The sequence below is a fragment of the Nematolebias whitei genome, chromosome 10, assembly GCF_014905685.2.
Source record: "Nematolebias whitei isolate Nwh7 chromosome 10, NemWhi1, whole genome shotgun sequence".
In the NCBI taxonomy this organism is placed as follows: domain Eukaryota; kingdom Metazoa; phylum Chordata; class Actinopteri; order Cyprinodontiformes; family Rivulidae; genus Nematolebias; species Nematolebias whitei.
Genome location: NC_056507.1, coordinates 34,682,802 through 34,696,801, shown reverse-complemented (window position 1 = coordinate 34,696,801; position 14,000 = coordinate 34,682,802). Strand labels below are relative to the sequence as shown.

The window sequence follows — 14,000 nt, the reverse complement described above, 5'->3', positions numbered from 1 at the left end:
AGCAGAAATATTACCAAACGGCAATCATCTTTTTTCACTTTTGAACCATCTTTAATAGTCATTGAGGAAAAGTTTGTCACAACAGAATACGCAATAACAAAATGAAAGAGAACACGCAATAGTTGTTGTATATTTTGTTGTTGTTGGTTTTGCACATGTTAATGTGTACAAAATGTCATGTTATTTATTTTTGTTTAAATGGAAAATGGTTAAGACATCACGTCTATTCTGATTCAAAATTATTTTTTACTCAAAGTTCATAATTTAATGCAATTAAGACAAGGGAGTACTCATCACAGTACTAAGTACTGTACTGTAATGCCAAAAACTGGATAAAAGGAAGTTTTCTTTTAGTTGCCAGAGGCGTCAAACAGCTTCTTCCTGCCCTCCATGCCAGACATGGCCTCCACGTTTTTACGCCAGTCGGTTACCTCCTCTTTCTGTCAGAGACACAACCGAAGCAGGCCGAACCAAAGTCAATATTTGACTAATATAAGATGACACAGGGCGTTTTACAACCTCTGGTGAAAATTATTGAACCACCACTCTACAAGGATGATCTTTCAATTGTTTAAATTGTAAAATGTGAAAAACATTCCAAAAAAATAAATATTTTATTAAAAATCCAACCTTCTGGGACGAAGAAACAACAAAAATAAACGAATGTTACTGTTGTTCTTTTCCATCAGAGGAAAGCAATATGGAACCATGAGAGAAACACAGCACCGTCAGTATACTTTGATTCACCACCTCTGGCTTTTAAAACCATTTGAATCCTCTGAGGCATGGATCTAACTAATGACAAACAGTCTCTATTACTCTGGTTCCAACTGTCTCTTGTTGCTCTTCCCAGATCAGCTTTGAAGGTTGGAGTCTTGTGATGGACCATGTTCTGCCATTTCAACCAAAGATTTTCAGCTGGACTCTTTGCAGGCTGATGACAGTGACATGGTAAATCTTTCTTAAAGAGATATCCTGATGCATGCTCAATAATCCAGGTAGAAAAATCTAAAAAAGTTAAATCTGGTCCTCAGGACATTCAAAAAACAAAACAAAACAAAGCAAAACAAAAAAATGTAGAAACGTTTCTTCTCTCATCCAAGAGACTTCCTCAGTCTGAGGTGCTGTATTCAGCTCAGTCTCTTAAATAGCACCTTCTCAGAGTGGATCAACCAGTTTTGCTGCTGACAACCAAAACCAGCTGATCACATGCTCAAGAAGGACCATCAGCCTAACAATGGATCATTAGCACACTGATGGCTGTTTACTGTTCACAGAGGGTTGAGTGATACTAGCAATCACAGCATTGTAAGAGGGGGACAGTTGAACACGTAGGCCTTCACCCCTGTTTAACGATGGACGATTTCTTAAAGAGACATTTTCTCATATTTTTTGCCTGTTGACAAGATGCATTATAACCTAGAAAAATGGTCATCATCATCAAACATCCTTTCAACTGACAGAAGAAGAAAAGTGGCTAAAACCACAATTTAGACTGAGTAATTCATTGAATTGACCACCTCTCCCGAATGACACTTTCATTCAGACACCCACAATCCAAGATTGTTTAGTTACTCTTAGCTTGTTCTTTTCTATTTGAATGTTACTGATGACCTTTGTTTGACCTTTCTGTATCCGACTGCAGGGCCGGCCCAAGGCATAAGCAAACTAAGTGGCTGCTTTGGGCTCCGGGGCCACTAGGGGGCGCCCTAAGTGGATTTTTTTATTTTTTTTAAGTAATGATTTCTATATGATTCTATTGAATATTTTAAGTTCAGGTTTTGCAAATTGTTGCAGATATTTACATAGTTTTAAGAACTGAGGCAGCTGTGGCTGAGTGGTTAGAGCAGTCGTCCTCCAATGCGAGAGTTGGGGGTTCGAACCCACCAGCACTCACATGCTGAAGTGTCCCTGGGCAAGACGCTGAACCCTCATAGCCTCTGATGTGTGTCCCATCAGTGTATGAATGTGATAAAGCTCTGATTAGTCTTTGTACAGATCTAGTAGAGTGCTGTATGAATTGGTAAATGAGGCACAGATAGTTGTGTAAAGAGCTTTGAGTATCTTGAAATAAAATAGAAAAGTGCTATATAAGTACAGTCCATTGAACTAATTACTCAACTTAAAAAAAAAAAATTAAACCATTTTATGTGGTTAGTAATTGTTCATTTAGATTATTTAAGTATTTCCTTGATATTTTATTTTTTATTTTATTTTATTTTGTCTGTTTTTGCACCATGTTTTAAGCATCTAAGTTATTTTATCTGTTTGTTGTTGATCTTGCACTACAACTTATTTTGAACATTACTGTTGCACTTCTTTGGAACCAAAGATAATAAACCAGATGCCACTTTTGCTGTAAAATACATTGCATACTGGTGTTTTTTGTTGTTGTTTTTTGTTACTTTTAGTAACACTAGATGATATATTCATATAGGATAATGTAAACAGGACTGTCAGACTGAATTTATGCTACAGTCTAAGAAATGATTCATGGGGTTAGTTGGTAGAGCTCAAAATCAAGAGCTTTTTCAACATGAAAAATTATGTTTGTTACATATGAGAGGAGCTGAGCTGTCAACTGATCACCACCTGGTAGTGAGTTGGATCAGATGGTGGGGAAGATGCCGGACAGACCCGGTAGACCCAACCGTGTAGTGAGGGTTTGCTGGGAATGCCTGGCAGAAGAACCTGTCAGAGAGATCTTCAACTCACACCTGCAGGAGAGCTTTAACTGCATCCCAGCTGAGGTGGGGGACATTGAGTCCGAGCGCCATGTTCTGCGCCTCTCTTGTTGAGGTAGCCGCCTTGAGCTGTGACCGCAAGGTTGTCGGTGCTACTCGCGGTGGCCATCCACAAACTTGGTGGTGGACACCCCGTGTTAGGGAGGCTGTCAAGCTGAAGAAGGAGTCCTATTGGGCCTTGTTGGCCAGTGGGACTCTGGAGGCAGCTGAGGAGTACCAGAGGGCCAAGCGGTCTGCAGCCTTGGCTGTTGCTGAGGCAAAAGCTCAGATGTGGGAGAAGTTCAGTGAGACCTTGGATAGAGACTCTCGCTCGACTCCGAAGAGATTCTGGCAAACCATCAGTCGACTGAGGAGGGGAAAGCAGCACTTTACTAACACTGTGTTCAGTGAAAGTGGGATGCTGTTGACATCAACCAGTGATGTCGTCGGGAGGTGGAAGGAATACTTTTCGGACCTTCTCAATCCCACCAGCACGTCTTCCATGGAGGAAGCTAACTTGAGGAACTTTGGGGTTGATCCGTCCATAATTGTGGCTGAGGTTGCCAAGGTAGTTAAAAAGCTCAGAGGTGGCAGGGCTCCAGGAGTGGATGAGATTCACCCTGATTTCATTAAGGCTCTGGATGTTGTGGGGCTGTCTTGGCTGACATGCCTTTGCAACGTCGCGTGGACATCGGGGGCAGTGCAATTGGATTGGCAGACACACAGACGTAGTGGTGGTTCCCCTCTTCAAAAATGGGGACCGGAGGGTGTGCTCCAATTATAGGGGCATCACTCTCCTTAACCTCCCTGGTAAGGTCTATTCAGGGGTACTGGAGAAGCGAGTCTGATTGTTGGTGGAACCTCAGATCCAGGAGGAACAATGCAGGTTCTGTCCTGGCCGCGGAACACTGGCTCAGCTCTTTACCCTCACTAGGGTCCTTGAGGGGTCATGGGAGTTTGCCTATCCAGTCTACATGTGTTTTGTAGACTTGGAGAAGGCATTCAACCGTGTCCCTTGGGATACACTGTGAGGGGTGCTCCGTGAGTATGGGATTGGAAGCCCGTTGTAACGGGCTGTTCAGTCCCTATACAAACGGTGCGTGAGTTTGGTTTGCATTGCCGGTAGTAAGTTGGACCCCTTCAGAGTGGGAGCTGGACTCTGCCAGGGCTGCCCCTTGTCACCGATTCTGTTCATAACTTTTATGGACAGAATTTCTCGGTGCAGCCAGCTGGCGGAGGGTTTCCAGTTCGGTGTTCAGGATTCCATCTCTGCTCTTTGCAGATGATGTGGTCCTGTTGGCGTCATCGTGCCATGATTTTCAGCGCTCACTGGAGTGGTTCACAGCTGAGTGTGAAGCGGCTGGGATGAGAATCAACACCTCCAAATCTGAGACCATGGTCCTCGACCGGAAAAGGGTTGATTGCTCTCTTCAGGTCGAGGGTGAGGTTCTGCCTCAAGTGGAGGAGTTCAAGTATCTTGGGGTTTTGTTCATGAGTGAGGGAAGAATGGATCATGAGATTGACAGATGGATTGGTGCAGCATCTGCAGTATTGCGGACTCTGTACCGGTCCGTTGTGGTAAATAGAGAGCTGAGCTCTAAGGTAAAACTCTCTTTTTACAGGTCGGTCTACGTTCCTACCCTCACCTATGGTCATGAGCTCTGGGTAGCGACCGAAAGAATGAGCTTGCGGATACAGGCAGTTGAAATGAGTTTTATTCGCATGGTAGCTGGACTCTCCTTTAGAGATAGGGTGAGAAGTTCAGTTATCAGGAGGGACTGAGAGTAGAACCGCTGCTCCTCCATGTCGAGAGGAGCCAGTTGAGGTGGTTCGGGCATCTGGTAAGGATGCCCCCTGGGCCCCTCCCTAGAGAGGTGCTTCAGTCATGTCCGACTGGGAGGAGATCCCGGGGAAGACCCAGGACACGCTGGAGAGACTATGTCTCTCGGTTGGCCTGGGAACGCCTTGGAATCCTCCCAGAAGAGCTGGAAGAGGTGGTTGTGGAAAGAGATGTCTGGGCCTCCCTGATCAAGCTGCTGCCCCCACGATCCAACTTCGGAATAAGTGGAAAATAATGGATGGATGGATGGATGAATGATCTGATCATGGGACTGTTGATTGCAGTAATCCACATTATTAGAAGAAATAGAGGCCCCCCAAACCAAATTTCGCTTAGGGCCTCATGGAGGCTTGGACCAACACAGTCTCCAAGGCAATTTCTTACAAATCGATCACAAACACTGACTCCAGGATGACTCCATATGGTTGAAGTTTTCTATCTCGACGCTTCGAGGTCTTCCATGGTCGACCGGTATGCTCCCCTTTTTCAACATTCCCATTTTATTTGTACTTGGTCCAGATTTTAGACACAGCTGACTGGAAACAAACAACAGATTTTTCAGCACTTCATGATGATTTACCTTCTTGAAAAAGTTTCGTAATCATCTCTTTTGTTTCAGCAGATGTCTCTCATTTTGGAGCCATGATTCACGTCAGTCTGCTTTGTACGACAGCTCTCCAAACTGTGAGCATTCTTTAACTGAAGACTAATCAGCAGGTATTTTCTGATGCGTGTGCAAATTACGGAGTGAACCCCCAGATTGTTTCCTCTACTTGATATAAAAAAAAATAACGTGACTGGAAAAAACAAACATTTTTCTTTTATCACTCATTCTGCCAGATGGTGAAATAGTTTTGAAAACGGTCAGTTTTCTGGAATGTTAGATTTTTTTTTTAATTACAAAATAAACAATTGAAAAATTAAAATCCTCCATTTGTGGTGATTTCATTTTTTTTGTTGTTAAGGTTTGGATAAGAGCAGATGCATGCCGTTACCTTTTCTTCTTCCTTCTTGACTGTTTTGAGGTTGGCCTTGAAGTCGATGGACTCCTTGTGTCTGGATCCCAGCAGAACACTCAGCATGGCTTCAGCTGAGATCCTCACTCTCTTCAGGTGTGGCTTCTTGAACTTACTCTGAATCTCAGTAATCTTCAGTTTCAAGTCTTCAATCTGGCCAAAGGATCACATGTTATCACTCTGCTCTTCAGCTGTAGCTTCAAGACATACATGTAAAAGGAAACTACGATAAGATAAGATATAACTTTATTGATCCTGTAGAAAATTGTTGTATACAGTAATCAATTCCCAACTTCTCTTCTTGTCAACCTTTATATACATTTATTGAAATAGCAGTTTATCAGTAAATGTGTTCTAGTGGAGCGTTAAATGGAGATGGAAAATGGTGTTGCTGAAAGCTCAGGATGTATAATAATTACATTAGACCTTGAAATGAAGCATTTTGGGCAGGAGCCAACTTTGATGTAGTTTTTTTACAGGTCAAATCCTTCAGTAAAACATGAACATCACAGTCTGGTAGATTTTCACTCAGTATATTATACATCTGTTATTTCTCTCCAAACATTCATTATTTAGCAAAGAGCTGTATTTTGATTTAAGCTTGTAATGGCCGACACCAAAAGATTTTTTTTTCTGAACCCGAGTTAAGGTATGTTTGTTACTTTTCATTTTACTCAGTGTTTATGAGGACTTTGTATTAAACACTTATGAATTGGATTTCATTTCTTTTTTTGTAGTTACGCCCAAACAAAGTGTGAGAGTACATTTGAAGACAAAGTGACAAGGTGAACAGGGTTGTTTGAAGGTCATTTTCATCATAATCTGCAGCTCCCCTAAACTTCACACATGGTCATCTTAAGTTCGAGCACATTGTTGAGTTAGAAACCCAAACTTTTACATTTTGTTTAGTTGGCTTGAGCTTAGCTCAGAAGAAACTTGAACTGAGAGTCCCAAAAATCATTCAAGTTGATCATTTAGTATATATTTTTTTCCATGTAGGAGAGTAGTGGCACAGAGGTTAAAGGTGGACTTGTGATTGGAAGGTCGCCGGTTCAATCCCCAGGATTGACATCATCAAAATGTGAGTGAGAAAGATAAAATACCTGGACCCTTGAGCAAGGCCCTTAAACCCCACCATCTGCTCCCAAAACAGGTCTCTCTTGAAAATGAGTCCTTGTTACTCAATGAGACTTCCTGTAGAAATACAGGTTAAAATAAAACTATCTTTCTTTCTGAGTAGAGTTTCCAGTGAGTAGCCAAACAGGACTAAATACAATTTATTAGTAGTTGTATTTTTTTTTTAAAATAATTTATTGGATCGCCTCCAATAGGTCCATTCATTTGTAGACTTAAATCACTTGAGATATTATTATTATGGACTGTTAAATAATTTAGCCACACGAGGGTAGTGTTTATAATTATCATTATCTGATTTTATTTTGCTATGAAGACACTGAATACATCCATCCATGATTTTTAATGACTACTTCCTTTTCAGGTCATGGGGGTCACTGGTGTCCATGTCCAGCAGTCACTGTGTGAGAGGCAGGAGACACCCTGGACAGGTCTCCAGTCCATCACAGGGACACATCGAGACAAACGAGACAAACAACCATTCACTCTCTCACTCACACCTAGAGACAATTTAGAGTTACCAATCAGTCGAACATGCATGTTTTTGGTCTGGGAGGAAACTGGAGTACCTGAAGAAAACCCACGTATGCACGGAGAGAACATGCAACCTCCACCCTGAAAGGCCCCCAGCCAGGATTTCAACCGGTGACCTTCTCATTGAGAAGCAACAGCTCTAACTGATCCACCGTGCCGCCTTCACTGAATACAGTAACTAGAAAAAAGTTTCCACTAAAGTCTTTTTTCTCTCACAGTATATATCACTAAGCAGATTACCTCCTTCTCATTTTTAGAAACTTTGAGATCGATGTCATAGCGCTCCTCGTCCACAACATCAATCCTGTGGTGCAGGTCTTTGCAGAGGTCCTGGATGAAGGTAAGACAGACTCTTGTGTTGTTGTAAAACTGGATCCATTGAAAAGGAAAGTCAAAGCATCCTTTTGTGTTACCTGCAGTTGTTGCAAAGAGAACCCGGACAGGTTCAGAGGAGGAAGTCTTTCTTCCAGCGTAGCTTCTCTCTCCTTCAGCCTCTGGGTTTTCTCCTCCTGCAGCATCTGAGTTGCAGCTGCCAACAGTCGGATCTAAAAGAGGAAATTTCAAATTTAAGTGACTTAATATTCAAATGTTGCAGCAGGTTGAACACACAACGTCTAAATGAAATAAAATAAAAATTAAAAACTGTTGCACAAGTTCAAATAAGAACTGTTTATTACAAACAAGAGATACGCTCACAAATCAAAATCAATATAATTATTAAATTGTCAGTCATTTAAGTTTTAATTAAAACAATTAGGAAAATCATACCTTTAAACCCAGCCTTCGAGACGAGGACATCTTAGACTTTCTCTGTGATTTGGATAAAGAAACATTTATAATAAGAACTGCGATGAAGCACTTTTCATAAAACTTTTTAAAAAGACCAACATAAAATGTTGTGCTGGTGGTAATGATGTAAATACTCACAGGTCTGATGGATGTTTAATTGGAGGGATAAAAAACAGTGAACAATTTAATATAATAGTTTATGGTCAATTTTGAGTTTTATTTAATAAGCAAACAAATAAATCAATGTTGTACTTACCCATCAGCCATGATGGTCTTAAAGTTCCTAAACTGAATTTAGAGAAAGAACAGGATGTTTCATGATTATTTTAATATTATAATCCATCCATCCATCCATTATCTTTACCCGCTTATTCCATTTTTGGGTCACGGGGGTCGCCGGTGCCCATGTCCAGCAATCACTGTGCGAGGGGCGGGGGAGACCCTGGACGGGTCTCCAGTCCATCCCAGGGACACATAGAGACAAACGAGACAAACAACCATTCACTCTCTCACTCACACCTAGGGACAATTCAGAGTTACCAATCAGCCTAACATGCATGTTTTTGGTCTGTGGGAGGAAACAGGAGCACCCGGAGAAAACCCACGCATGCACGGAGAGAACATGCAAACTCCACCCAGAAAGGCCCCTGGACCGGGGTTTGAACCAAGGACCTTCTCGCTGAGAGGCAGCAGCTCTACCAGTTGCGCCACCGTGCTGCCCAATATTATAATCCATATTTTAATATTATAATCCATATTTTATATTATAATCCATATTTTGGATTGAAGACTTAAAATTAGTTTTGCTTAGGACAGTAATAATAATAATAATAATAATAAGGATAACCTTGGTTACATGGTTAAAGAGAAAAAACAATTCTTTCACTGCTATTTTGAGTTTTAAAGATCATTTTATCCCTTTAGGAGAGTGGTGGCGCAGAGGTTAAAGGTGGGCCTGTGATCGGAAGGTCGTCGGTTATGGTTACCCTAACACTTTAAAAGTTTTTTTTTTTTAAATTCTAACCAATATATGATTATAAATCCCTTAAATGTTTAGGAAAGTGTTTGTGCTTGGAGGTGCTGCGGCAGTGCGGCGTGTTCAAATACCTGATGAGAGTTTCACATAGGTGACTAAAAAGGTGAATGACTAGATAATCCATAAGGCATGCAGGATGAGCAGCTGTTAATGTTCAAGAACAACACCTCCTAATAAAATGGCACGACAGCAGGAGAATACTGCAACTTAGAGATAATAAATACATTTTAGTTAAAAAAAATCTACTTATTCACACCCATTTACCCAAAACACCAAACATTGAGAAGAATCAGACGTACCTATTCAACGTTCCTAAAGAAACAACTTGAAGCTGAAGACAGTAGTGGAGCTCCTTGGGCTTTCTGGAAGACGATGGAAAAACATCGGCAAAATTTATAGTGTCTCCACTAAATGGAATGGCTCACTAAAATAGAGTCGTGTCGATTCTGCTGCAACCATCAGTGACATTTACAGCCGTCCTGAGCTTCACAACAATATTCAAACTGCAAAGGAGGTAATAAACCCCCTTTATGGGCTCGTATATTTTGGTATGTTAAAACCTTCCTGCAGCACCTGTCGCTGGATGCTTCCGAGTGCATTTAGAGTTTGAGTTTGTGCACAGCATTTATGTTGACCAGAGCTGGTGAATGAAGTTTGGAAGATCATGTTGGGAAGTCAGAACATGAAGCTGAGATGCATTCGGTTGTTCTGCAGCTTCAGTGAAGTTTGAAACCAGCTTTATGTTTTACATCTTTATTGCAAAAAGCTGTAATGATTGTGTTGATTCTCCATGCACATCTTACACCAGCTGTAAACTGACTACACAATTCCTCTACAAGTTCATGATCATGGACTCATGTAATCTAATAATGCCTCACATGAGTGAGAAAAAGCCAAAGGTTGATGCTGTTTTATTTAGCCCTGTGGAGGAACAAGGACAGGTGCTCATCATGTAAACTGAGCCACAGTGAGTTCAGCCTGTGTTATTGTAGTTACAGTGAATCAAATGTTCATACACAAGGCAGCAGCATATATCCTCGCAAAACGAAGTGACTGATAAAGCATTAAACACTGTTTTTAACATTGTAGCGTTTTCTTTCTTTAAAATGCTGCAATGATTAGATTTTGGTCTGAAAAGAAAAATATTCAGACTCCTGCTTGTCATGGTTTGTGTACTTCAGTTACTTATTCTCTTTCTGTGTTCTGGGTTCTTATCCAGTTCAAGTTGTGTTTATTTGTCATATGCAAGGTTAACACAGGGTTAACAGTACAATGAAATGCTTAGCATGAGCTGATGATGATTATTATATTATATGATTATTATATGATTATCAGTTTATCTCTGTCACAGTAGTTTCCCGAAGTTCAGATTTTGCTCATTTTTTTTGTCCTGATGCTGCTCAATAATACAGGTAGATAAATCTAAGGTTGAGTCAGGTCCTCTGGACAGATTCTTCTTTGATGAAATGTTTCGGCTTTTATCCAAGAGACCAGACTGAAGAAGTCTTTTGGATAAAAGATGAAATGTTTCCACAAAGAAGAATCTGTCCAGAGGACCTGACTTTGATCAGTCTTTTGTTTCTCCCGTGTTTCCCTGTATCATTTCTCATTCACCCCCCTCAGCGGTTTAATGACCCTTTTCCATTAGTACCAGTACAGCACGGTTCGACTTGACTCGGCACGGTTCCAAGGCTTTTCCACTAGCAATTATTCGTAGAACCGGACCCTTTTTCAGTCACTTCTTCTCTGGGGTTCCAACCGGGCGGAACTGGCACCAAAACATGACGTCAGAACACTGTTGGTCAAAGATTGGTCAGAGGGTGGAGTCACTGGTTGTTTGAGAAACTTTCATAACAACCCCATCTGCCATTTGCAATAACTCGAACTCAAGGAGTGACTGGACCTATTTTTAAGATTTTTAAAACAATAATGACAACACCGTGGCCTAATGCCGAAGTGCAGGTGTTTTTTGCGCTAGGTGGCCGACGATAAAATTCAGAGCGAGCTAGATGGAGCTCCACCGGTCTCCCCGGTCCTCTCCGCCGGAGCCTCGGAGCCCCCTCACTCATCTTCCTGGCTCTGGTCACCGCGGAAGATCCTCCGTGCTGCCGGCCCGCAAGAGCACACAGGGCTGGGGCTCAGTTTGGTCTTGGCCTCACGCGCTCCTGTGGGCTCCGAGCTCCGCTGGTCACCGCAGAGGAACATATGAGCTGCCGACCCGCAGGAGCACATGAGGCCGTGGTCCGGGCCCCAGCCTCGTGCACTCCTGCGGGCTCTGAGCTTAACCCGCCCACTAGAACCATTACTGAAAGTATAATGGAAATACAACTCATACCGTGCCGAGTCAAACCGCACTGTACCGGTACTAATGGTACTAATGGAAAAGAGGCATTACTCAGTTTGCCTTCCACTCCTACCTGTCCCCAGTGAGTAATCAATCTAGCTGCCTCCACTTTCCAATCACCTCCACTTAAAGTATTCAGTCTGTCTCACTACTCACCAGCAATGCATTCCTGCCACATACTCCTTTGTGCTCCCTCTGAAGCCCTTGAGTTTTTATAAGTTGTGCAGCTCTTTGTTTCTGTGAAAGGTCTTTAGTTTCCTCAGCGGGTAAAGATGTTGTTGGGCCGTCTTATAAATTGAGTCAGTGTACTGTGAGAAATATGTTTTTTCATTCAACCTTTATTTAAACAGATAAGCCACATTGAGCCTCGAAGACTCATTTACAAGTGAGACCTGTTTGGATAGACAATAACAAGTGGTGAAAAATAATACATAGGGTTTGGAGACAAAAAAATTCCTAACATGCTTTTAACCTCTGTTTGAAGGTCAACAGTGTGATAATGAAAAAAAAAACTTGCACACAAGCACATAATGACGCTGAGGGCGGTGAGCAGCAGAGACAACACACAGAGGTACTGCAGAGTTCAGATAAAATCACTGAGTTCAAATAGTTCCCTCTGGAGATATCCGTGCTCACTCGGGGGTGCCAAGGACGACCAGAGACAAATCTAGAGTCCTGAAATGATGACAGAACGTTTATTCAGCTGGACTCTGAAAAGTCCATGGAAATTCCTCAGTAGAAGGGGAGGGAGGGGTTAGAGCATCAGGTTTACAAAACCTCCAGGCGGGTTGGGATAAGATGGCCTGTCAAGGCCAGTCAGGGAGCCAAAATCAGATAAACATGATTGTTTGGGGGACAGGCAGAACTTTAATGACATCTACCTTGAGTCTGTGTTGGTCCTTGGTTCCGAAATGTCCAAATAGGCCCTTTTCACATGACGTCAGACAACTTCGTTCTGACTCGACGCAGTAGATCAGTACTTCCAGATCTATTCTCCCTCGGGAGACCTGTCTGGAAACTTCACGGAATATCATTCATTCAGCCTTTATTTATAGAGGTCAAGTTACAAGATATAGCGCAAACTCCACGCATCGATGATCTTATTGAGAAACTAGGCAAAGCAAAGTATTTCACCACCACTGGCCTGTCCAAAGGCTATTGGCAAGTGCCGCTGTCTCTCAGGTCCAAGGAGCTGACGGGGCCTTTACCACTTTAGAGTGATGCCATTTGGGCTTCATGGGGCTCCTGCCACATTCCAACGCCTAATGGGCAAGGTACTCAATGGTCATTCACATTTTGCCTCTGCATATCTGGATGACATCATTGTTTACGGCAATTGCTGGGATGAACACCTGCAACATCTGAAAGTGATCTTTGAGTATCTCCAGAAAGCAGGATTGACAGTGAGTCCAGCCAAGTGTGCCATAGCAAAAAGGGAAACCGAGTACCTGGGCTTTGTCATCGGAGGATTGGTGAAGCCACAAATTTAAAAAATTGAGGCCATCCTTCCTAGGTATGTCTGGTTGGTACCACAGATTTATCCCTAATTACTCTGCCAGAGCTTCTCTGCTTACAGACATGACCAGTCTTCAGGGCCCGAATGTACTACTGTGGTCTGAAGAAGCTAAAGAAGCATTCAGTGACATTCAGCAGGCCTTAAGTGAGGATCCTGTGCTTCATTGCCCTGACTTCCAGCAGGAGTTATTTTTGCAAAGTGATGCATCAGATAAAGGTCTGGGTGCTGTGTTGCTTCAGGGTTCTCCAAATGATCGCCATCCAATCGTCTTCATCAGCCATAAACTTTTCCCCAGAGAAACCCGTTATTCCACTATAAAGAAGGAATGCCTGGCAATAAAGTGGGCTCTGGATTCCCTACGCTATTAGCTCCTGGGAAGGAAGTTTGTATTAGAAACTGACCATAAAGCTTTAAAATGGCTGGAGAGAATGAAAGACACAAATGGTCGAATAACCCGCTGGTACCTGGCTATGCAACCCTACAAGTTTGAGGTGCATCACATCCCTGGCCAGCAGAATGCTACCGCTGACTACTTGTCCCGCTGTGCTAGCGAGCCTTCAGAGGAGCGGGAGTGTGTGGTGGATGCTTCTACCACGACCACATCGTGTTAGTATTTATTTAATTTACATTATTAGTTACAGATTACATTATGTATAAGTTTAAGGTATTTTAGACATAAATTTTCTGATGGGTGCACATTTTAGTTAATATTTGTCTGAATGGTTTACTAATACTTGTTCTTTTGTTTTGAGGTGCTGCAAATACAGGTCAGCTGGAGGAGGAAGTCTGGAACATACCACTTTTTCTAAAAGACTGAGAGAAGGGGGAACTTCTATTTGTTAAATTTGGCTTTAGTTGTTTAGTTTAGTTTGTTTAGTTTAGGATTATTGAGCATGCATCAGGATATTGGCTTTAGTTGGTTAATTTGTCACTTTAGTATTCACTTATTTGTGCTAAGTTAAAGTTAGTTTTGCTTTATTTGTTTCAGATGCTGTTTTAGCCAATTTTGTATTATTTGTCCCTTTATTATGTTGTTGTGCCTCCCTCATGTGGCAGATTTGGATTACT

General features: G+C 42.1%; 1 protein-coding gene across 1 annotated transcript; it reads right to left on the bottom strand.

Moving 5' to 3' along the window:
• Positions 1–321: 321 nt before the first annotated feature.
• Positions 322–9,436, bottom strand: LOC119415843 (troponin I, slow skeletal muscle). The gene is made up of 8 exons (XM_037683019.1): positions 9,372–9,436; positions 8,293–8,324; positions 8,175–8,178; positions 8,016–8,057; positions 7,661–7,792; positions 7,488–7,577; positions 5,559–5,732; positions 322–440 (listed from the first exon to the last, which is right to left on the bottom strand). The coding sequence occupies exons 2-8, from the start codon at positions 8,301–8,303 to the stop codon at positions 351–353; spliced, it is 543 nt and encodes a 180-aa protein (XP_037538947.1). The 5' UTR covers positions 8,304–8,324; positions 9,372–9,436; the 3' UTR covers positions 322–350.
• Positions 9,437–14,000: the final 4,564 nt, after the last annotated feature.

Excerpts from the sequence above, each read along its gene's own strand:
- LOC119415843 (XM_037683019.1), bottom strand. Across the intron at positions 7,578-7,660 it reads TCTCTTTGCAACAACTGCAG|GACCTCTGCAAAGACCTGCA; the intron begins GTAACACAAAAG and ends ACCTTCATCCAG. Across the intron at positions 5,733-7,487 it reads TTTCTAAAAATGAGAAGGAG|ATTGAAGACTTGAAACTGAA; the intron begins GTAATCTGCTTA and ends TCCTTTGGCCAG.